The following is a 25380-nucleotide window of genomic DNA, read 5'->3' on the forward strand; positions in this document are numbered from 1 at the left end:
TCAGAACATTTGTGACTTGGGAATTCATTTGCAGAAATCTGCTCTGGCCGGGTGTTGTGTGTGGTGTAGGACCTTCAGTCTTTCTGCAGCTTCTCTCCCAAGAGAAGCATTTCTCTTCTTCCTCCTACAAGCCCTTTGTGGCTGAGTCTCTCCCTGCCTTTTAACCTGCTTTGGCGTTGAGCTGTGCGGAAGCCTTTTGTGATAGAGGATGGCTTCGGCCTCATTCCAGAGTAGCCACTGGTCAGGACAGCTGCAAGGGAGGGTCTGAGGGCTTCTGTCTACTGCCCGCTGCGGCCGGATCTGGCCACAGCTTTCCCGGAGGCTGGCGCGGCCTGAATAGTAGAATGGCTAGTGCGTTGATTAGAAACGCTGGCAAGAAACTAGTGCCTTTTACTAAAGGGCTTTTTTCCCTTTTTCCTTTCTTTCCTGGTAGTGCTGATGCTATGTATGGGAAGAGGCATTCATAATTATGTATTGGGGCATCTTCATGGGGCTTCTCATATATGTTCCCACCTCTCAGATGCGTTCATGGAAGGGTGCACCCGTGGGAAACATTTTCCTTGGTACTGAGGTCCCTCCTCTCTCCTCCCTGTCTGTCCCTCCAAGCTTCTGTGACGTCAGCCAGGAGGTGACTGGGTGCCTGCTCTGCCTGCAGGTTCTGAGGCAGGGAATGCGGCTCCGTAGCACAGTTGCCTCTTCGCTCTCAGACAATCGAGGCTGCTCTTTTTCACCTCCCCAGCGGACCCTGGTGTCTCGCCTGCCGCACGCTGCCTCCGCACCTGTAATTGGGGGGAAAATGTTGATGCCTTTTTGCTTCACAGACCGTTGCTTCCCTGTCTCCTCATACCTGAGTGCCTTAGTCCTACGATGATGATGACGATGCACTCCACATAGGTGTGAAAGAGAACTCATTTCCGGCTCTGGCGTGCTTATTTCAAGAACGGGGTCCTCCGTGTGTCTCTCGCCAGGAGGAGTGGGGAGCCCATGAGGTCCCCCGGTTGCTTGCCTGTGGATGCACTCGGAGTACTGAGGGGCTCGGAGGAAGATTGCCGGCTGCTGTTTGGTTTGGGCTCCAGATGGTGGTCAAGACAGCTCAAACCTGTACTTCTCCACAAAAGACAAATCTGACCGTTGAACCTTTTCTCCGCAGGTATGGGTCTTACTCTGTGAAGGAAGATGACAGCCCGGGAGGGGAGCCACCTCTGTGACGAACACTTGCAAGAACTGTGAGGGGCGGCTTTGCGAGCAGCATTTATGGTGATTTATGGGAGTCAGGGGCTGGCGGAGAGGGATGTGGATGCTATCAGCTCTGTGGATTAAATGCCCATTTACATTGTTATTGACATATAAATTATCTGTGCCAAGGAGACAGTGAGGGAAAGGATTTCTGGGGCAGTAATGTGGCACGTGCCCCAGGATATGGACTCGTCTTTGCCCAAATCTGTCCTCTGGGCTCTCAGGAAGCCAGCCTTGGAACTGAAGTAAACCCCCAAGTCCCAGCTCTCACGATGCCGGCAGCAGCCGCCCTCATTGCTAAGGCAGCGATGGCGAGTGAGGTTCCCGAGTGGATTCTAAGAAGTCTGGAAGACCTTTGAGGAGGTAGCGTGGATTTCTTTAGCTGGCGGGAGCTTTGTCTGGCGGCGTGTATGCATCACTTTTGCCTGGGTTGTTTTCTTCCTCTGTGGATTTGGAAGCATCGCTGAAGGAGAGAGGGGATTTTATTCCTGGGAAATGGAATCGGTTTCTGAGTCCAGCCAACAGCAGAAGAGAAAGCTGGTTACCCATGGACTGGAAGATCAAAAGAGGGTAAGTGGCAGAACTTTGTCACTTGGCTTATGGTGCTGGAATTGCTAAGCATGATTCAGAGAGCCCAGGTGGTCCTCAGAATGTTGTTGTCGTCGATTGTGCTTGTTTGTCTTTCCTCTGGTTAAGGAGCCAGGGTGGTGGCTTGTGATTTGCCAGGTCCTACTGCTGCTTGAATCCTTGACTTGTTGATGGGGTGGGAGAGAGAGAAAGAAGGGAAAAAAAATTCAATCCTGGAGCCAGAAAGGTAAAGATTTATAAGCTTTAGCTCAGGGAGTTGACAAAAAGTGTTGGTGTTCTCTGAGTCAAATACGAGCTTATTTGTTCTGAAGGCCCATTCGGGATTCACACACTCTTAGCACCTTTTGGAAATGGTGCTCCTGACAGCGGTGGTTTTGTCTGAGTTATTCTCCGTGTGGTCTGCTGGCTCTTATGTTTATGGATCAAAAACATATCCTACTTCACTCTTTTGCCCCATCTGTGAGAATGTCACAGCTGTTTAAAAAGGCCCGTTGAGTGAAGGTCGTTTGCTGTCATCGGTCTGAAAGCCACCATCACCCAGGATCTGTATCTACCAGTTAAAGTTCAGCTTGTCTTTAAAAGCCAGACACATTGGGGAGTAGCATCGAGTGGCTGCTTGTCTGGGAAGAAGGTTGAAACAATGTCTCCTCACTCCCTCTTGGGGGAATTGCTGGGACCAGGGTGTGGTAAGGGTTAAATACAGCTCATGCAGAGCCAGAGTCTATGTGAATCTGAAAATGATTTCTGATATTTCCTTTGAAATGTTGTGGATGGTAGAAAAACTTCTGGTGTTCTCTCAGTGTGGGGTGGAGTGTCCCCTCTCCTCGTGAGTCTCAAAGATCATCTCTTCCCCGTGTGAACTACACATGGAGGTGAAAACTAGCCTTATAACTCTTCCCTATAATTTTAGCTGTTTATGTGTGTGTGTGAAAGAAGGATTTTGTATGGGGTTTTGCTCTGACTTTCAAAGGATAAAAATAGATTGAAACAAACTACTTTTTAAAAACACAGATACTGACTCCATTCTTAAAAAAAAATTTCCACTCCTGTGACTGCACTCCCGGTAATGCAGGAAGAATGCCACTATCTTAGGCGCCTGGGTAAGTGAAATTTGTCTTGCGATGTTTGATTTTGTTCAGTGTATAACCTGTACACAGGAGACCTCTCTGCTCCTATTTGTACAGGAGCTCTCTGAGAGATAGGAGGAAAATTGATAATTGTTGTGAACAGAACCTGGGATTGACTGCATTTTAGTAAGTGTTAGCCACGTTTGGTATCCAGACACTTAGTGGAGGAACATTTGGGACCTCTGACACTGTAGAAAATTTTAATTGGGCTGGTACACCGAGATAATATGCAATTATGACGGCCTCTCCTTGGCTAGGTGTAGATGTCTGCATTTCCCATCTGTTCTTGGCTCTGGCTGTGTTGGGTCCACATGTACTTCGGAGCCTCTGGAAGTAGAATGTAACCCCTAGTGAGGCTCTGCGGCAGCTGGGGTAACATCAATTGGTTATGCTCAGCTGACATTCATTTTAACTTGAACTCTAGCCGTCATGGCGATTATTAAATTTATAATGATATATGTAAGATCCATTTTAATGACTCTCTGTGCTTGAGTGAGTTCTCGCTTGTGCGGGCAAAGTAAGGCTTAATAGAGTATTACATTTCATCTCCTACCGAATTTTCCGGGCAGTGGTTGAAACTTGGCTTGGGAGGAATTAGATTGTTTTTCCTGATAGGCGTTGTGATCGAGTTCCACATTGCTCGAGTACAGTTTCTGGGCTTCTAGAAATACCACCACTGCAGCGGCTTCTGTTGGCGGCGGCAGCCTCTGTTGGTGTGTGCATGTGTGTGTTTGTGGGTAAACACACACCCCATTTGCGTCAAGTGTGAAGCTAAACAAGCCTCCCGGCACGCAGCCTGTAATGTCTTGTCCACGGAGCTGAAAGGCGACTCGGCAGTGTTTTGGCTCAGATATCGCGGGTGAGCTGAAAACTCCTCTTCAGGGGGGATTGGCTGAAAATCCAACAAAGCCACAGTCGAGGCATCTGCTGGGTTGCTGGGAAGGCTCTGCCAGCACGCTTACGTTACCAAGTGTTCACTGGCAGCAGATCCTGTGGCGCTGCTGTCAGTGTGTGTGTGTGATTCAATTGACAGTTGTGGGATAAGCTGGGGAGACAAGGCAGGGGGAGAGTGGCTACCTTCAATTTTGCTATATTTCCTACTGTCCTGAGCAGCAAAAGCCACTTTCTCGAGGGTTTGGTAGGTTTCATGTGCTTCGTTGTAGCTTGGCCCTTCTGTGGGGTTTCATGCAGATGAAGGGTCTAGTCCAGGGCTCCTCTGGGATCTGGGTCTTGGGAGGTATTTGCCTGTGCTTTCTGCGGTGAAGAGTGCTGTGAGCTATGGGGTGAGAAAGCTGAGTTCAAATGCTGTGTGTGTGATAGCTGTGCAACCCTGGGAAAGCTACTTAACCTCCCTGATCTTTAGAGTCTACATTTTTAACAGAGGACAGTAACATTTAATTACAGGGCTGCTGTTAAGATTAAATGAAATAAAGCTGGTAAGGAATTTGGCACTTGGTAATTATTTAAGAAATGTTCTGTATATGCTTGGGGCAGTTTCAATGTGGGATTGCTTTTTTTTCTTTTGTTCTTAGAGGGCTGCATGGGATTTTGTTTTAAATCATTAGAAAAAGTACTCAAGTAATACCTACTTATTACACATTCAAACCATTTAGAAGAATGCAGAGAGTGTAAATTCCTCTTTTCTCTAATTCTCTCCAGCAGTGACTACTGATAACAGTTTGGTGTATATCATTCCTGATTATTTTTGGTTTGCATTTCTTAATAAAATAGAATCATACTCTATATATTTTTAAGCAACTTGCTTTTTCATTTAATATAGTGTGGATATCTGTCTGAATCATTGCATACGTACCTACCTAATGCCTTTTAATGACTGAATAGAGTTTTACTATAGAATGGGCCAAAATTTTTAAACTAATTCCTTATAGGTGTACATTTAGGATGTTTCCAGGTTTTTGGTTTTGCTTTGTGATTTTTTTTTTGGTATTACAAAATTCTTTTATTCATCTACTTAACAAGTATTTATGAAGTGTCTTCCATGTGCCAAGCACCATTCTAGGATCTAGGTATCAACTAGACGGACAAGGTCTCTTCTTTTCCGAGGCTTACATTTTGGACCAGCATTGTCCAACAAAACTCCCTGCTGTGACGGAAATGTCCTATTCGTGTACTGTACACATCAGTAGCCACTAGCTGTATACAGCCACGGAGCACTTGAAATGTGGCTAGTGTGATGGAGGACTTTAATTTTAAATCTTATTTAGTTTTAATTAATTTAAACTTAAATAGACACATGTGACTAGTGGCTACCGGATTAGACAGTACCTCTCTGAACAGCAAACAACAGGAATTAACGACATCATCTATTTGCAGACAATGGCCTATCCTCTAAAGAAGATAGAGCATAGTGGTGTAATGGGCGAGGGAGGGGTGTGTTTCATATTTATAATTGTTTTTAATTTCCTTTTTAATCGAGGTATAACACGTCAAGTAAAGTGCATGCTTCTTAAATTCACAGCTCGACGATTTTTTATACCTCTTATACACCTGTGCAGCCACCACGCAGATCAAGGTATAGACCCCTTCTTGCCCCCAAGAGGGTGAGTTTTAGCTGGGTGAAGGGGACAGCTCCCGGAGGGAGTGTCCTTTCTGTGGAGACCTCAGTGATGAGAAGCGGCCGGCCATGGGAGAGTCAGACGGCCGGCTTCAGCCGTGGACGTGCCCACTCTCCCTGCAGCAGGGACGGGTACCATTCAGAACTCCCCCTTTGGTGACTTATCTTGGCGCCACTTACAGACGGCAGCTCCCTATGCATGCCTGGCACTTGTCAACTTCAAATTCTGTGCTGAAGTCAGGAAAAATCCAGAGAGGCAGGGGGCTGCAAATTGCCACGGGGAGAAACTCAGTGAGGTAAGTACTGCTCAGTGCTGTATGAACCTACTTAGCTAGCATAGATGGGAGAAGTAAAATTTCCCTGACAGACGCCTATTGATCAGTCAAGGGAATGACTTTTTGATTGATTTTTCTCTACTCCTCCTTAGAAGTTTGTCCTTCACAGACAGGGCTTTCCCACAGAGGATGAACACTGTAAAATAAGAATTGTTCAGGGTTTTTTAAGATACGTGGTGACTGAGTGGTGACAAAGATGGTTTAGTTTGAATATTCTCCTGGCTGTCAGCTTTTCAGCATGAAAGGCTCCTGGAGACAGTTTTTTTAAAATGAGTTTGGCAAGGGTGAACACGGGCTTCGTGTAATTAAAATTTCCAGGGTTGGCTGGACTGCTCTGGATTGCCAAATCCTGCCCTGCAAAGGGGACTGTTTTATCATACTTGCCACATCAGCCTCTCCTCTTCATTTCTATTAACAGTATCCCCAACTTCCCTATCACCTGTGGTTGCAGCTCAGAATCACTTGACCTTCCCCTCCCTCCCCTCAAGTCCACTAGCTCTTCATCCAGTTGTCAGCCACACCTGCTCCTGTACCACAGCGTATCCTATCTGGCAGCTGTCTCTTCTTTCTAATCTCACTGCCACTACCCTAGTTTCAGGTCCAGGAACTCTTCGTGCCTGGCTGATGGCACAGCCTCCTGGCTGGCTCTCTTGTTTCCATTTCTCCTCTGGTCCATCCTCCACTCCTGGCCAAATTACTCTTCCCGGAGTCCAGCTGTCATCATCCTATTCAGTGATTTCCCACTGTGTTCTCAGAAGAGGACACCCTCCCCAGCCCTGGCACTTGACGCTGTGCCCGACTTCTAGGGTGTAATAGGTAAGAGCTCGAATCTCACTGGAGTCTTGTAGACCTCAGCTTCAAACATGGGAAAGTTCTGTTACCCCCTGAGCTGTTCCCCAGGGGTATTTACTCATAGGTCGTCAGGTGCTTAGCACTGTCCCTGGCACATAGGAAATACTCAATAAGTGGGAATTGCTGTGACCGTTAGAGCCTCCCATTCTCTTACCCAAATCTTCTCTTCTTGCCAAACTCTGATCGCTGTTCCGTGAACAACCCTCAGATTTCCCCCACTTCTGAGTCTTTGCTTATGCATCGTGTCCACCTGGAAGGCCCTCCCTCGAGCCCCCTCCTCCATCCTCCGTGAAGAATGGATCCTCCTCATGTTTCTGACCTTGGTCAAATGCAGCTGGGGTAGCAGTTCACCACACTCTCCTGTGGCCCAGGTGTTTCCCCACCTCACACCCCTGAGCCAGATTGTTGGCTCACTGAAGAAGGAACAGGTCTTGTCCATCGCTTCACCCCCTGGCACACAGTAGGCCCCAATAAGTGTTGGCTGAATGCGTGAATGTTACTTGTTGCTTTGAGATTCCTCTTTCCCTGTGCTCCTGAAGCTATCTTCCAAAATGAGTGGTTTAATATGTTATTCACTCTTGTAGAAAGAAGAGGGAGAAATAAGATTCAAGGAGATGGTTAGGAGCTCTCTGCAGGGATGGAAACATTTGATTAAGGGAGGCTGGAGTGGGGCTGGTGAGTGGAATAGAAAAAAGGGGTGTAGAGAAGCAAGGTTTTGAAGGAAGAGGCAGGAGGGTTCGGGTTAGTGAACAGACCCAGCTGATGGAGAGGGATGAAGCTGAGGTGCTGCCAAGCTTCAGCGCAGTGGTGGCTGGAGGGGATTTGCAGCCTTTTGGACGGAGTGACGAGCAGCAGTGACACTTTCTAATGCTTCTCCTGGCGGAATCCCCTCTCACTGGTTTGCACCAGTGGAAGCAGGGCAGTTATCATTTCTTTTCAGGCAAAGAAGAAAAACAAGGCACATATATTTTAAGGTAATTTTTCTAAACACACATGGCTAGGTTTAGTGAATTTTTCAGAAAGGATTAAGACAATAGATTAATAGACCAAGGACAGGAAAAGTAACTAACGTATTGAACAGCCGCTGTGTGCCAGAGTGCGCTAGGCACCCCTTTGGTTTCATCTCATTTAGATCTTCCCCGAGCCCTTGATGTGGGTATTATTAACCCATTTTACAGGTGCGAAAGCTGTGGTTAAGGGACTTCTCCAAGGTTCACCACTTGCTTTGTCTGCTAGACTCCAGCACCTCACTGTTTTTCACTTCGCTGTGGGGATTATCTCTCTAAGTTTTTAAAACTGGATTTTATTGCTAAAATTGCTTTTTCCAACTTCCTTGCGGTTGTGTACGTGTGTGTCCTTGGACACACACACGCGTACATGCTCTGTAGCGGGATTGGCCTGTATGACATCTTACAGGTGTTGTTCATCCGGGAACTATGGCCACATCATTCCTCAAGTCAGAGCTACAGGCCACCACCCTCCCCAAGGCCAGTCATAGGCCGTGGTGAGGCTGAGCTGCTGTAGAGGCATTCCTCTGCCCTGGTGAAGGAGCTCCGAGGAGCTGCCGCTGTGGGTCGGGGTCTGGACGGATGGATACTCACAGGACAGGTGAGGCTGCAGCTCCAGCCCCAGCTCCCCGAGCTCTTTCCACATGAGCTGAAGCGCTCACTCTTCGGCCTGGGCCGTGCTGCCGCTGCTGCCCCTTTGGATCCAGAGGTAGTGGCAGTTACAAGTTGATCTGCCTCCTGACAGCTCCCTGCCTGGATGGCCAGCCTGTCTTCCTGGCGTGAATGGAGGGGTTGTTAACGAAACGCTCGGGGGATGTACACTGAGGACCTACCACAGCACATTTCACATGTCATTGAAGGAGGATGGAAAGAGACTGTAGCTAGATGCAACTCAATTCAGTAAGTTTAGAGCCTCTGCTCAGGTATAGGGGGAGAGAGGAGAGCAAGGAGTCTGGCCAATGCCCTGCCTTCGTTTCAATGCAGACTGTGAGACAGGACAAGATCAGTCTCATTCATTCATTCATCCCACATTCATTTATTGAGCACCTACTGTATGCCAGCCAGCCACAGCATGAGGCACTGGGGTCACAATGATGAACTTAGATACTGTCCCTCATCTCTTGGCACTTTCAGTGTCTTGGAGGAGTCAGTGACAGTGACATTAGATAAGTGTCTGTCTGGTTTGGTGAGGTCAGAGGTGGAGAGGTTTCCCTGGAAGAGAAGGAACTTGAGCTCTGCCTGTGAGGGACCGAGTGAGAAGCACCCTGGAGGGAGGACTAAATAAGCAGCTCACAGGTGGACTGAACTGTGTCCCCATGCCCCAAATTCATCTGTGAAGCTCTGACACCCAGTGTGACTGTGTCTGGGGATAGGGCCTTCGAGGAGGTGATGAAGGTTAAATGAGGTCCTAAGGGTGGGGCCCTATCCAATATGACTGGTGTCCTTGTAAGAAGAGGAAGAGACACCAGGGATGTGTGTGCACAGAGGAAAGGCCATGTGAGGACAGAGTGAGTAGGTGGCCGTCTGGAAGCCAAGGGCAGAACCCTCAGGAGAAACCGGACCTGCTGACACCTTGATCTTGGACCTCCAGCCTCCAGTACCGTGAGAAAATAAATTTCTGTTGTTTAAGCCACCCCGTCCATGGTGTTTTGTTATGGCGGCCCTAGCAGACTATTACAGTGGCAGATAGTGAGAGAGAGTGGGCGTAAGGCATTCTGCCTACAACAACCCAGACTGTAAACTCCCTGAGAGCAGATGCTAGGTCAGTTCCCCAGCATCCAACGCACCACCTGAGGCTGGTAGGTGTTTGTAAATATTTGTTGAGTGAGCAAATGCATGAAGGGAAAGGATGAAGAGAGAAAATGGAGAGCCTGGGACAACCCATGTGAACAGTAGGGGTTTTATCCAGTGGGCACTGAGAAACCACTGCAGGCTTTGGAATTAGGATGCCCTGAAAGTGGAGCTTGGGAAGACTTTAGAATAATCGAGGGTGGCTAGGGAGGGGTGAGGGTAGCAGTGTGGGTGACAGATCCTGGAATCAGAGAGACCAGTTAGGAGGCCACAGCAGTGATGTGGGCATTCGGCGAGAAGCTTCTACTCCAGGGCTAAGACAAAGGGAAGGGAAAAATGAGCAGAGATACAAAGGAATAGAATTTGGCCAGCAACTGGATATGGTTGACTCGGGTCCCAGGTGGCTTGAGTCCCAGGAGTCTCCACGGTTCAGAGCCCCCCGTGTGTCTGGTAGAATGGTGTCCGATAGCCCGGTGGCACTTTGGAACATGACTGTCTTATGCACCTTGGATGCACCATGATCTCCTGAACAGTCATAACAGAGCAGTCAATGCTCTCTTCATTTGGTGGGTGAGGTCCGTGAAGCATGGACAGGTGAAGTGACCTGCCCAAGGTCATACAACTTGTTAATAACCAGATGGGATGAAGAGCTCTAGCCCTTTTCTCCTCCAGTTTAGGGTCACTTTCCAGAAAACACAACTGCCTTCCTCAGGCAGCAAAAATGAATGCTGATGTTTTGTTATTTCAGCTTAATTCTCAGTGGGAAAGAAGACTTGGCATGTTTTGGACCCGACTTTAAAGATACTGGAAAAGTTAGGTTATTTCTGGTCCTAAAGGTGCTGGCAGTTGAGCAGTAATTCTGGCACCTCATAGGTTCCTCTCCCCATTTATTTGAAAGATACATATAAATTGCATGAGGATAGCTCTGAATATAAGTAAAATGCATTTCCTTTGGCCTTCCAGCTCTATCCCAAACTGGCTTCCATGAACCTTATTGCCGAGTCCTCAGCACAGAGAAGGGCCGAGATTTAATTATAAGAAATGGTAGCAACGCCAGCTTTCCTGCTGGCGTCCTATGTAGGGATCTGGGGTTGGCATATTTGTTAAAGCCCTTTTACTTACCTGATCTCTTTAGACCTCACTTTTTCCTGTTGGTCGGTACTCTGTCATCATTCACTCCTTTCTTAAACTCTCTAAACTAACGTCTTAAACTGCAGGGAAAAAGAGTGACAATGTCACCTGGGTTGTGTGGGATTTGCTAATAACACAACTTTGGGACTTTATTACATTGGATAATTTATTTATCCTTTCTAGCCTCTGCTTCTTCCTCTTCAACATCAGGCTGATAATAATAAAACCTTTAGTGAGGACTGAGAGGTAGAATGCACTGGAAGTATTTAACACGGTACTTAGCGTACAGTTAAGGATTAAATGATATCCACTATAATTCTTATCATATGTTTCCCTTTACTCATTTGGCAAAATCCTCTAAGTGGCATATTTGGGGAATAAAATATGGGTGGGGGAGATGGATGACTACTGCCGGTTCATTTGAGTTTACTTTTCTGGTTAATTGAAGGTATGATAAAATTACTTCTGGTTTAAACTTTCGTTACTGCACATCTTCCTAAAAGAAAGTCTGCTTTTCTGCTTTAGAAGAACAGCCACTGAAAACAACCAAATCTTTCTTCATGTAGCAATCCTGTAGGAACTGCCTTGGCCTCATCGTTCCGCACATCGAATTACAGTTTACAGGACTCTGGCATGTGGGGATTAGGCTAACTCTTTTGTGTGGTTCTAAAACACTCCCCTGCAAGTTGCATTTTTGCTGGAATACATTTTATGAATTTTGTTTATTACACTTCGTGGCACCCTCTAACGCCTCAGCACCAGGAAAAAAAATCTGGTTACCTAGAGGTGAGTTCCAATTAACCAAGGTTTTCCAAATCCATCCTAGGTTACTTTGCTCCTAAAGCTTAGATCAGATCCTTCCACACCTGTTGTTTGAATCAAAATAATGACATCTCTGACTCCCATCATTAGGGCATTAATTTTTAACATTGCTTCTCTCTGGGATAATCGGACAGAGAAGGACTTGGGGGATGGGAAGAGAGATGGGAGGAGACACGGATGGCAGAGCGGGAGTGGATGATTTTACAGTGCAGCCTCTTCAGAGGAGAGGGAGCATCTGAAGCCTGGCGTCTGCATTCCTGGTTCATTTGGGAGGAAGCAGAGGCAAGGATTGGGATTGGGGCAGGTGGCCAGTGGAGCCAGATCAGGGTGGTTCCTGATGTGAGAACTGGGGGTCATTTGGGGAATGAGCCAGAGCTGTGTAACTGTATGTGTTGGAGAGGAAGGCTGAGAAATACACTTGGATTACATGGGGATTTCTCCCTTGGCTAAGCTGAGTGAATAGAGACAAGGTTACTCAAAGCCTTGTCCATTTCCATGCTCCCTCGAACCTCTGGGGTCACAGTGGGACTTGAGGGACCCGAGTCAACATCTTGATTACAACTGGCAGAATCCTATGTCTTTCATCTCTTGTACAGCCATCACAGAGGTACCAATCTGGACACCTGGGAACGTGGTGCCTTTATGTTCAGAATCCAGGTTTTTGCTAGCTTCTTAGGTAGGTGAATGCGTTTCCCTCAGCCCCGCCTCCTAAAGGGTGGATTGTAGATGAAAGGCTCCCTCAAGTGTGTGATTCGAAGTTTAAGTTAAAATATTTCTCTCTTTTTTCACTGATATAATTAAAAACTGCAATAAGCAAAAATCCTTAATGACATGGGAAAATTTGCAGGAAAGCTAAAATGTAGAACAAAGAATTGTAGTTCTTACATCTTAGGCATCTCACTTGTGTAAATCTGCATTTAATCAATTACTTGAAGTCTCTCTTCTTCACTAGCCATTCAGTTTCATGTTTATTTCTATATTCCTAACACATATTACGTTGTTTGGCACGTGGTAGATGATCAGTCGGTGTTTGTTGAATGAATGAACGAGAGTAGACCTTCTCAATTGAGGAGGGTGAAAGGGAGAGTTAGGGCTGTCCTGTGACTCTGACTCGGTGACATAGAGCAGTAGCATCTTAGAAAGGAGAAGGTTTTAATTGTCTTTGATTTTGTGATGGGAGAAAGGCTGTCCGGGAGGACTGCTTAGAGGTGAATGTCCTGCATTTGTGCGTCTTTATGTGTGTAGTTTCTTAACTGCGAAGATCCAGTTCTATTATTGTGAATCTATTATTTCCCACGCCCCTGGCGGAGATGTGCCTTTTTCCTTTGAGTTTCCATGGGTCCATGGTGACGGGTGACCGGGAGGGTCACTTCGTTATGTCTGCATGAGCTGATTATTTAGAGATGAGATTAGAGACAAGAACAGCGGCTCAGATGTACCCAAAAAGGGATGCACTGAATAAATCAGTGCAAAATATGCCCTTATAGGTTGCAGCATAGTGGGACAAGTTATGAGAGCAAGTAATGAGGAGTCAAGAGGGAGACATGGCCTGTTGAATCCCGTGGAATGTTCTGAAATGCAGACAAATGATCTAGCCATTGATTAGAAATGCCTGGGCTCACCTGGGCCCTTCTTACCCAGAAAGGAAAGAGCATGGTGTTATTCTTCCAGATGATTCCTGAGTAGAAATGGGTTGACATTCAAGAGAAACAGCTTTGTGCAAAGCGGTGCTGATTAAGGTTGGTCCTTTGAGTGTCAGCCAGGGTGGTTTGATCCTAGTACGGCCAAATGACCTCCTTGACCCAAAGTGCCACCGTTACGCTACATGCCCCTTGTTGTGGTTTAGATTATTTGACAAACAGTCATTTCCCCCCCTGCCCACAGCCCCGTGAGAGGAGGGTACTTCCCGCCTCCACTGATGTTGGGCATGGCCAGTGACCTGCTGACCAGTGGACTGTGGGTAGAGGCTCAGTGTGCCAGTTCCAAGCCTAGGCCTTAAGAGGCATAATTTGTCTCCACTTCCCCTCTAGGGGCTTCTGATTTCCACTGTGAGCAGAATCTGTCCCAGCCGGCTGTTCACGTTCTACCCCAGGCTCAAAACACGTGGAATAGACCCGAAACAGAGCTGCCCTAGCGAACGTGCAGACCTGTGAGTGAGAAATAAAAACTGTTTTTGGTGTGTCCCTGAGATATTTTATGCAGCAAAAGCTGACTAACACACCCTGGCATCATGTAGACCTTTCCTGGGCAAAGTGTGTTTGTCATGTGTGATGGTTAATATTTTCCTCATAATACAACTGACGAAAAGCAAATTTGAGGCAGGATTTCTCGCAGTTTGGTTCTAGAGCATTTGCATCAGAATTATCTGAAAAAACAGCCCTGATCCAGACCCAGTGAATTAGACTATTTGGGGTTAGAGCCCAGGAAGCTGCATTTTAAATATGCATTCCAGTGATTCTAATGTACACCGAAGTCTGAGAATTACTGTCACAATGGATTGAAACCTGTGACCACCTCCATTAACACCAAAATTGGGGGGCTGCAGGAAAGGGTGGAGGAAAAGTTTTTGTTTTTTTAATTGCAAAGAGTTTCGTTTAAGTTCCCTTAGGAAAAAAAGAGGGTTATTTTTTGGTGTTGTTTTTTAGTAGAAAGGACATGTGTGCTTAGGAACCCCAAGAAATTTCGAGAACCAGCCTTCAGGAAGGGCAGGAAATAAGGCAACTCCAAGGCCTGGCCGCTCATTCCTCCTTGGCTGCTGTGTCCTTTCTCTGCCTCTCTCTCTGCACCAGTTCCTTTCTCTCCTTCTCAACATCCTTCCTTTGCTGCTAGTCATAGTTTTTTCCTCTTCCCTTTTAACTTCAAGGCTGACCTTCGTCACCTCCATCCACCATCACCACCTACCTCTTTCAATATCACTTCCCCTGAGAACTTCCTTCTGTGTTTCTTAGTTCAGGATCACGAGATAATCTGATGGGCCCGTCTCATCTTGTGAGCTTAGAAGCAAGTCAGGAGGCAGGTCTGCCTCTGTGTTGGCCACTCTTGAGTTACGTGTCCGTTCCTGGGCCTATCAGTTATGGCGAGGGTGGGGCAGGGGCACATGGTACAAACCTAGCTTCTAAGGGTAGGTTACTCCAGGAGGACGTGGGGAGGCGTGCATGGGCAGGCAGTGATTGACATCTCTACTCTGTTGGATAGAACTTGATGGAAAGAGGAGACTGGAGAGGAGGAGGCAGTCTCCGGGTGGATGGTCAGGGGAAGGATGAAATCAACTGTTGAATGTTTTTCTTTCTCACTGGATTGTCCCTGCCTTCACAAAGCTCACAGCCCAATGGAGAAACCAAGCATTAAATGAATAATGAAACAAGTATCTACTCAGGTTCCACAAATTGACAAATGGAATATACCCGGGAAGATGGAGCTTTCAACAGTGGAAAACAGGAGGCTGAATGGTAAGGTGGAAAGAACTTTGGCAATTAGAACAATCTGGGTTTCAATCCTTGCCTCAGAATGTACTGGCTTTTTGATCTTGGGAAAGTTTCTTATCATCTCTGAGCCTCACTGCCTTGTCTTTAAAACGTGGATACTAACAGTTTCTACCTTGTAAGGTTATATTAAGTGAGATAATGTGCATAAAGTACTTAGCACAGCACTTGGCTTATTGTATTGGTGCCGACGGGAAGTGAATTCTCCTTTATCTGTTTCTGAGCTCAGGCTAAGCCATGAGAAATTGCACTTTGTTACTGAGGTCTTCGTGCATCTGCTTTGGGACCACCATCCCTTGTCTATGGAAGTCTGAGGAAAAGTCACAGTTTCCGGAAGACTTGGGTTCCAATCCCAGTCTGTCACCTGGAGTGACAGCTACGACTGGGCGAGTCCTGGCTTTCCTTGGGCCTCGTTCCTGCTGGACTGATCTGAGCTTCTTTGGCCCCTTGGTTCAGCCTCTTGCTGGGATTTGGTATGTGGGTCACTTTAGGGGGGACCCTTCTGCTTAGAAGGCGGGGCAGAGTTCCCAGCAGTAAAGTGTCTTCCTCCCTGGCCGTCTTCCCTGATCCTGAGGCCGTCAAGCCAAGCCCAGGGAGCCGCCTCACTGCCGACTGAGATGCCGGGCGCTTGAACACGTGAGTGCTGGAGGCGTGGGCTCTCTTCTCTCGTGGCCGTCAGTCGCTGGCAGGGCCCGGGTAGGACTGAAAGACGGAAACGGCAAATCAGCAGTTTGCGTTACTAGAACAACATGAAGCCCTTTGCCTACGGTAATTGAAAAAAATCTAATTTCTGCCCCTGGCCCTGGAGTATCTTCCCATTTGGATTCCTATGGAGTCTCCAAATCTTATTATCAACACAACTGAGAAGGCAGAAGGGATTCGCCTGTTGGAGTCGGGTGGTGAGGAGAATCGCTGGGCCCCCAGGATGGTGCCCAAAGAGATCATGGATCTCAACCAGATGAAGAGGATGAGGGAGAGGTGATGGGGCAGGACGTGAGTGAGGGCAGTGCAGGTGGGAGAGTAGGGGCGGGCTGGAGAGGCGGAGCTGGACCAGCAATTGCTGTGGCCCTGTGGTGCTTTCGGTACATTATCACCTTGAATCCTCGTTTCAACAACATGTGAGAGCCAGTGCTGCTGTTCCCACTTTACAGATGGGAAAGTAAAGGCTCAGAGAAGCTAGATAACTTTCGTGTGGTTCCAACAGCTGGTAACAGTAGACCTGGGTCTTGAAGCCAGCTCTGTGCGGCTCCAAAGCCCGTACCCTTTCCATCAGATACCATTGTCAGGCATTAATATACCACCGACCTGATTTCCACCATATTATTATCACTCCCTATCTGTCTTAAAAATGACTCATTTAAAAAAAATTTAACCTTGACACAAGGATAATATCAATGAAATCCTGGATTTGATGTGCTACTTATTTCTCTCATACCCACTAAAATAAGATTGTGGGTATGAAATTTTCTAAAAGTTCATCAATGTACCACCTAAAATAATGTTGTATACCACCAGGGGTACACAGACCTCAGTTTGGGAAGCACTGCCCTGTACATAAGTAGCAATGTAACAACAACAATAATAACATTTACCAATTATTGAACACTCACCGTATGCCCAGCACTGTCCAAAGCGTCACAGTGGGTAGAACACGAGCTCTGTCGTCAGACCTGGGTTTGAAACTCAGATCTGCCACTTCCTTGATGTGTGACCTTCAGCAACTTAGTTACTTTCCCTGGGCCTCTGTTTCCTCATCTGTAAAATGAGGACAAATATAGTATCCACCTTCTAGAGTTGTTTTGAGAATTAAACAAGTTAATAACACTTAGAAAAGTGCCTTGCACATATTAGCTATCATTCATTCAGTCATTCATTCATTCATCCAATCATTTGCATGTGCTGTACACCAGACACCGTACTATAATCTTCTCAACAATCTGGTGATGTGGATATTACTATTATCATCCACATTTTACAGATGAGAAAACAGGTTGAGCAATTTCCCCCAAGCTTCCCTAGCTAATACATGAGGAAACTGAAATTCAAACCCAGGTGTGTCTGAAGCTCTGCTACTATGATCTGTTTCTACCCACAGAACGCTTCTGACACCAAATGTGTGGGGTTTTTTCTTCCCGCACAGACCCATTCTCTGACACCAGCTGGGTGTCCCACATTTCAACTCAATTCTGACACTGTCTACCTGGAGTTGGTGTCAGATCCCACAAGTTAAGGGCTCAGTCCCACAAGACTGCCTCGACTTCAGATGCCAATCGCAAGTCTGGACCTCCGTACTTCTGACCAATTGGCTGTACATCGGGGGTTCCCACAACCCCCTCCTCGGGTCTGATAATTTGCTGGAATGGCTCACAGAACTCAAGAAATCAGTATTCTTATTATTACTGGTTTGTCATAAAGGACACAACAGTTAAACAGAAGAGATGCAGAGGGCAAGGTATGTGGAAAGGCGTGTGGCGCTTGCATGCCGTGTCTGGGGGTGCCCCCCTCCCAGCACCTCAGTGTGTTCGCCAGCCCCAAAGCTCCCTGAACCCCATCACTTAGGGGTTTTATGGAGGTTCTAACACGTAGGCACGATTGATTAAATCGCTGGTCATGGTGACTAGCTTCATCTCCAGCCCCTCTCCTCTCCCTGGAGGTTGGAGGGGCGTGGGCTGAAAGTTCCAACCCTGTAATCACATGGTGGTTCCTCTGGCAACCAGCCCCCATCCTGAAGTTATCTAGGAGCCCACCAAGAGTCAGGTCATTATCATAAACTCAGGTAGAACAAAAGACTCTCCTCTGACCCCTGCACTCAGGAAATTCCAAGGGATTTGGAAGCTCTGTGCCAGGAATCAGAGTGAAGGCCAATTATATATTTCTTATTATATCACAATATCATAGAAGCCGTAGCTGCTTCTCTCATCTACTTTGCTGTCACTGCTTTCCATGAAAGGATGTCCCACTTCCTTGTTTCTCAGACACGTGGCCAGACTTCATCCTCTTGGGCCAGCTGACCCTCCTCGCCTGGTTTTCGGAAGGCATCCAGTGTCACCCTGTCTGTCCCTGTCTTCCAACTGTGATTCTGGTTATGTGTGGGTGGGTCTTCAGCTCCTCTTAGCCTGTGGTTGGGTCCCCTGCAGGGTCCACCCAGAGCCCCAGAGATCCCGCACACAGTGGAAAGTCAACACATAGTAGGATGCAGGACTACAAGGGGCACAGTGACCTGGAACAGACAGACGCCACCATAGCAGTGACAACAGCATTGGTACACGAACATCTTGTTTTCAAAGTGTCAGAGTTCGGGACCTGTTTTCCATCGTATAAAATAGTGGTTTGCTTTACAGAAGATGCCATCATGGAGTTCTTAGAGAACTTTAGAAAATTGTGATCTCTTGTTACTTTTCATAAATTTTCACTATGCAAAGCTAGGTTTACCCGCACAATATTTTCACTTTGGTTTTTCTACCTTCCATAGGAAGATATCTGGGCAAAATTTTGTCATTAAGGGCACCTGAGCTTCCTTCTGAGGGCAAGAAATTCACATCTTTCTCTCTTTTGCAAGAATGAACTTGGAAGAAATAATCCCTTCTGAGATCCGTTTTCAGGTGTGTTTAGAGCCCACGTTCCATGGATGTGGATGATGGAGTGTGTGGAGACAGTAGCTTGCGTTTGGACAGGGCTGGCTCTCCTGGTGGAAACACCTGGGGTCTGTGCACCTTCAGCCCCTTCTCCAACCAGCCACGCCCAGCCACTCTTCAAGATTCAGCTCACATGTCCATCCAGTTGAAACCTTCCCTTCCTCTTCTCTCTTGTTCCTTCTTCTCTGACTCTTTTCAACTCTCTCTCTCTTTTTCCTACCTGATACATTATTTCATCAAATCACATGTGGGTTAGGAATGTGAGCCGTGGAGTCACACAACGAAATCCCGGCTCTGTGACCTCCAGGAGGTCGATTCACCGCCCTGTGCCTCAGCTCCCTTCTTTGTTCAGTGGGCAAACAATAGCTGCCGTGTCCTGGGCTCGTTACGAGGATCAGATGAGATAACACAAGCTCTCAGCTAGTACCCGGCAGACAGTAACTCTTCTGTAGATGCCGACCAGAGCGGTGACCGTGGCAATAAGGGTAGTTGTGTTCCCAATCAGAGTGGACGATGCTAGGGGGCAGGGATTGAGTCTCAGGTAAGTTTGTATCCTCCAGAGTCCATCGTAGTGCTAAAGTCATAGCAGTGCTCCATAAATACCCACTGGATTTAGAGGTGCCCAATTTCGTGCTTTCTCTTCTGTCTGCATTGTTAGAATTACACCTAAATAACTTAGTGTTTGGCTGGTACTTAGATCCATTTTGTAGAGTGCATGTGTCAGTGATTAAATAAAGGGTTTATTCATACGTGTTTATCTTTCTAGAGTAAAAAGCACCCCAGAAACCTTGTGCTTTTAAGACTCCTGCTCTTGGCCAGCTAATACGGAGCGTAAGCCCAAAGGGAGAGTCACCCTTGCTCTTTTAGTGTGAAGTGAAGGCAGGTCTGATTCTAGAAGCAGCCAGGGAGGGAGCATTAGGAACAGCTCTGAGAATGGGGAAGTCCTGTGGGAGATGTCAATAACCAAAATTATCTCTCATTTCAGCAGCCACTAAACAGAACCCCACCTGGCCCCTTCCCCTGGGGGGTGACCCCCCTCCCCCCGTGTGGGGCACGATGGGCCCAGCAGGGGGGACGAGGGAGCAGTCATTAGGGGTCGGGTTACCAGTGGGCATGACGTCAGGGCTGCTGCCGGCACCTAAGAGCCCGGAGATGGGCCACTCAGAGTGGCAGCAGCTGCAGCAGCAGCGCTGATGACCGTGCACTCTCCACGGAGCCCTGCAAGGTCTGAAGCTCTGAGTGGACCGAGGCAGGGCTGTTGGTAGCCTTCTCTCACTTGGAGGGGAGCCAGGGCTACTCTTCTTGCTCAGTCCTCCCCACAGGGTCGACTTTCTGCAGCTTTCCCCGGGAGGCCAGTTTGCAGAGGAGGGGTGCCAGGAGCCCCTAGGTGGGCAAGAATAGGGGTGGTCGAGTTGAGGAAAGACTCAGGTCCCGGGGTGGGCCTGCCAGAGCTGCCAGTGGTGAGGAGAGGCAGAGGGATGTCCTGGCAAGAGCTGGCTCTGGAACCAAACAGGCCCAGGAGGAAATCCTGGATCCAGCCCTTACAATGGGGCCGTATGCAAACTGCTTCTCCTCTCTGAGCGTTTCCTCATCTGTCAAATGAGGACAATAACACTTTTCAGGGATTTTTTTTGTTTTGTTTTGAGAAGAGAGCCCTGAGACTGTCTGGTGCATAGTGAGAACTCAAGACCTGGCAGCTCCTGGCTACCTCCCTTTCCCCATCCTGTCACCCCCAAACATTAAACAGAGGACTAGCTAGAGTCTAGTAGCCGCGGTTTAGTAGCTGTGACACTGTTCCAACGAAGCCGTGTCAGCTCTTCACCTTTTGTTTGGGGCGCTGTCTGGAGCAGGTTCTTAGGTCTGGGTGGATTCTCTCTTTGGTATTTGGATCTTTAAGTCCAGAGTCGTCACTGTGTGGACGAAGACACTGAGGCCCAGAGGTGTCACCCAGAGTGGTAGAACCAGGCCTAGGCCCTCAATCCAGGTCTCACAGCACCATTTATAATTTCCTGACTCCTCAGGATCTTCTCACAGCCTCTGAGCATTTGCACGTGCTGTTCTCTCTGCCAAGAACAACTGCCCCATTGACCATGCTGAACTGTTTGTCCTCCTTGATGATTCAGATCCGGAGTCACCTCCTCTGAGAAGCCTTCCCTGACCACTACTTCCTGGCTGGGTTGGGGACCCCTCTGCTGTGTTTCCAGGGGCCCTGGAGCTGATCTCTGTGGTGGACTTCTCACGCTGTGTTGTGGATGGCTGTTCCCCTGTCTGGCTCCCCTACTTGACAATGAGCTTTTCGTGGATTTAGGCTAAGTTTTGCTCATTGTTGTATTTCTGGTCTCATGTTGGCACATTGTAGGTGCTCTAAGAACTGTTCATCCAATGAATGAATGAATGAATGAATGAATGGATGAACAAATAGCAGGGCTGTAAGGTGATGCTCATGGTAGTAGCTTTTCTAGAAAGGCTCCCACTGGATCTGTTATACAAGATGGTGGACCCCCAGCCCATCTATTCTTGGAGACTTCTGTGCCTCCCTCTGTGATGTCTCCCTCTCAAGTAGCCCAGAGTGCAGCCACCCACTGCCTGAGCTGTCTGTCCATCCCGTGGGCTCTAAGGACTAGAGACGCTTCCAAAGTGAGCCCTGCAGATGCTGATATTTGGGGTCTTTATTTAAGGCAGCCCCTGCAGCCCCTTTCTTGTGGCTCTGTCCTTGGCTGACATACTCACAGGGACTGAGTTCCCAGAAGATGCATTATTGGAGACATCACTGTATTGCACTCCAGAGCTTAATAGAAATAACCCCGGTGTGCATTCATTCATTCACTCATGCATTCATTCATTGTGTTCCTCCTTCTATTAGGGCACATAATCTCTAAGTGACTGTATATAACCTTATAACTCACACAGCTCCGGTGTCACTCAGAGCAGGCAATTAGATTTTTCCCAAAGGCCAGATTTGGGGGTCAGGAGGGCAGGCTGATGGAGCATTGACAAGTACTCTGATGTCAGCTTTAAAATATGTGGTAGAATCCTGAAGTAACATGCCCCCTCCCCCACATACACACACGCCCCCAGCGTCCAGCAGCAAGTTAGAAGATAGAACTGCTCATCTACCTTCCCCAGGGCAGGGAACAGCCAGCCAGACCCTCAGTCCCTGTGGGATTTGAAGCCCTAAGAATGGCTGCCACACTAATTTTGTTCCTGTGCAGATACAAACAAGCAAGCTTCCTCCTGATCTCCTTGTTTGTCTCTGGGTGAAGTCAGGAAAACTGGTGGGATGCTGAATGGGGCCAAGCTCCCCCCAGTTACCTCAGCAGGATTGTGAGAAACTGGACCTGGAGAGAGTCATTTCACTACTGTGAGCCTCAGTTTTCTCATCTGTGCGATGAGGCTAGTAATCCCACCTAAGGTTGTCCTGAGGATTAAATGGGGTTGTATTTGTGAAAATGAAAGGGATGCTAGCAGCTAATGTTCCTTGGGTACTTATTACCCACCAGACACTGTTATAGTTTCCATTTCATAAATAAAGAACCTGAGGCTCAGAGAAGTTACGTGCCACACAGCCGATAAGTGAGAGAGCAGGGATTTGTTGTCTGTGTGACCCCAGAGCCTAAGCTTTTAATTGCTCTACCATATACTGTTTCAGGTTTTAGCTGTGTGACATTGGACGAGCCATTTCCCTCTCTGGTCTTTGGTGGTACCATCTGAAAGTGAGAGACTTGGCCTGGATTAATGCTTAGCTCCCCGTCAGCTCCAAATTCCCGGTTGTACTTTAACAAGGGACACACACACACCGCCGTACAGCTCTTGCTTCCTCCAGTGCGGTCTTCTTTGAGCGTGGAAGGACTCGAGCATTTGCAGACTCTAGCTGAGAAAGTGTGCCGGAGGAGCCAGCAGATTGTAACGCACGTCTGAATAGCAGAGCCGAGCCTGCCTAAGTGGGAAATGGATGTTGTAATACAAAGGCAGTTAGCAGGCTCCTTGGAGGTTTCAGCAGGATGTAATTATGGTTCTTTAAAAAAAGGCTCGCATATGTTTTTGAGCAAACTTAACAGATGCCCGGATGTCATGTCTGTATTCTTTAGGGAGTCTAGGATGACTAATTTTCTGCAGCAAGTTCACATAGCACATTGGAACGACCCATTGCAAATCAATTCCTAGGGTGCAACTTAATGAAAGCTTCATTGATGATTCAGATTAATAATCTAAAAACCTTTATAAAATGACCACAACTTCATTTCTGCCTGGTCTGCTCTGTGTTTGATAAATTAGATGGATGGTCCTCTTTGTAGTTGTAGCTTAATGGGGCTCCTTTTAAAAAGAAATCCGCGGCCACGCCTGTTTACCGGGATTGAGGGTTTTAATGCTGTGTGGTTCGTTTCTGGTGCAACATCCTTTGCAAACTTTTGTGACTTCCTCAGAGATTTTCTTTGAGCTATGTTCCCTAGGGAGATCTTCTAGATGGTTCACTACCGTGTTATTGTAGAATTAAATGCACATTGATTTTGAAGAATCCATGTCCAGTCAAGGCAATTTGGGGGCTATTTCTGAACCCCGGCATACTGTATCCAGAGAGGTCTCCTGGAAACCCATGTCCTCCTGAGGCTGTTGCGAGTATTGAGCAGCCACATCAGAAATCGAAAGACAACAAGCCTAGTTTCTTTTGGTGGGAAACTTGACATCTCTTTTCTTGCTGGAGCTCTACGCAGTCTGATAAATTTCCAATTGAGTATTCTGTGTTGAGTGACTCTTGTTACCACGACCTGGTTGCAGGCTTCCAGGTTCGTTTCTCTTTACTGGCTGCCTCGGAGCCAAGCAGTTTTCCTCGTGATAACAAATAGTTGAAGACAGTTGAAGATGGAAGCCTTGTACGTGTCTGGTTTGGGCAGAATGTCAGCCTGTCAGTGGCCTCCAACTATCATAACCTTCCATAATTTCATAGCCATTGATCCCCCTCCTCCCCAATGCGTTCTCTCATTCGCCTGTTGCCCACATCCCGTAATTGTTCCAGTCACCTCGTGACCTTGCCTTTGCCGAACCTGATTAATACTGTGCTCGACACATTTCTCTGTTGCATCAAATACCAATTTGGCCTGAATGGGTGAAAGAATGGCTAACGAGGAAATGGTTCAGTGTTATTGGACAAGCCTTTTCATTGAGCAGGTTTTGGGAGGTGGGGGAAGAGAGGAGGCTGCACTGGAATATTTTGCTCAGCAAGTTTTCTCCAACTCCGTGGCAGAGTCTCATTCTAAGCACCCAAATGCAGCTCTTGTGCAGGAGAGAGTGTGTCATCTGATATCTGGTGACTCTGAGCAGTAGAGGCCTCATATGACACAGCTCTGTGGCGGGTGTTTGCCCACTCCTCAAATGTTTCTGCTAAACATTTTGGACCGAGAGGAGAGTAATTACAACACAGAGGAGAATGTTTATTTAGGAAGGAAGGAAGAAGGAGAATAGTCCTCTTTCCTCTGAAACTTTCTTTGTGTCCTGAAATGGCCTGGGAATGTGCTAAGTCAGAGGATGGAGCTGGGGAACCGCAGAGGAGGACATGGCGCCCGTGCTCGCTGGCTCCCCACCGTGCACAGATACCTCATTTGCAGTTGCTTCAGAGGCCACGTTTGCTGACAGTTAATGTTAAGGGGACATAAGCCAGGAGATGTGGCTTCCAGGCTGTGTAACCGCAGACAGCTGTGCTCTCTGACTCTGAGTTTTGGGAGGATTCCACGACTCCCTGGGAAGAGGCATTTCCTGGAGGTGCCTGTAGCCTCACAGAGTGTCAGAGGTGGAGGTTCCTTCAGAACGTCTAGTCCAAGCACCCATGTTACAGATGGGGAAACCAGGGGTCTCGGATAGCAAGTTGTCCTCTCTAATCCCCACCATCATTGGAAAGAATTGCAGAAAAGTGGAGACAACCGCCTTAAACAAGTTGTATTGAGCACTTATTATGCATTATTCTGTATTATACTGTACTTATTAAGAATTCTACATGCGTTGTTTCATTCAGTCTTCAGGAAAATCCCATCGGTAGGTACTATTTACCTCCATTTTACCAATGGGGCGATGCAGTTTTGAGAGGATGTGTAACTTTCAAAGGAGTCAATATGCAAATCCTCACCCTCTGACGCTGCTCGACATCCAAATTGCCATGTTTTCCACCTGCCCACTGGGTCTAGTTTACCTCCCCTCATTTTACAGGTGAGGACACCAGTAACTCAAAAAAGGGAAGCAACTGGCCTAAAGCCACTCAAATAATTAGTGGAAAATATTGTTATTGCTACTGAAAATAGCTAACATTTATTGAGCTCTTGTTGTATACCATCGATTGTGTTGTATGCTTTACATTCTCATATTTAGTTTTTACCACAGTCCTAAAAGAAGGTTGGTACCATTAGGTGTGTTAACCGAGGGCCAGGGAGGTTGAGTAACTTATTTAGTCATTTATAGTTAGTAAGTCAGGCTTTAAGAGGAAGCTCCAAAATTCGACTGTCCTAATTCTACTTCATGAGGCCTGGTGTCCCAGCATCCCCTCTACACACCCATTTCCATATCTCCTTTAATCCTCATAGTAACCCTGCAGGCAAGGAATCGGGAAACCTGGATATGATTCTAGCTCTGCTACCAAATGCATCAGATGCTCTCAGGTGAGCCACTTGCCCTCTGCGTGCCTCAGTTTCCTTGTTTGTAAAAGAGGTGTAGCATCCTTATTTATCCCCCAGGATCTTGTGAGACAGTAAATGTGCATGTACTTCCCTAGCTGAAAAGTGCTGAATGGGGGATTATTCTGATTCTTTCCATT

At 47.3% G+C, this 25380-nt stretch overlaps 1 protein-coding gene across 1 annotated transcript in view; it reads left to right on the plus strand.

The window, feature by feature from the left end:
- Positions 1-1150: 1150 nt before the first annotated feature.
- Positions 1151-25380, plus strand: part of NAV2 (neuron navigator 2) — a 710120-nt gene continuing 685890 nt past the window's right edge. Inside the window, exon 1 of the mRNA XM_058546129.1 lies at positions 1151-1806. Within this exon, the coding sequence (XP_058402112.1) occupies positions 1732-1806 (75 nt within the window). The 5' untranslated portion in view covers positions 1151-1731. The remainder of the gene's footprint in view (positions 1807-25380) is intronic.

The sequence above is a fragment of the Diceros bicornis genome, chromosome 7 (assembly GCF_020826845.1).
Source record: "Diceros bicornis minor isolate mBicDic1 chromosome 7, mDicBic1.mat.cur, whole genome shotgun sequence".
NCBI classification, from domain to species: Eukaryota; Metazoa; Chordata; class Mammalia; order Perissodactyla; family Rhinocerotidae; genus Diceros; species Diceros bicornis.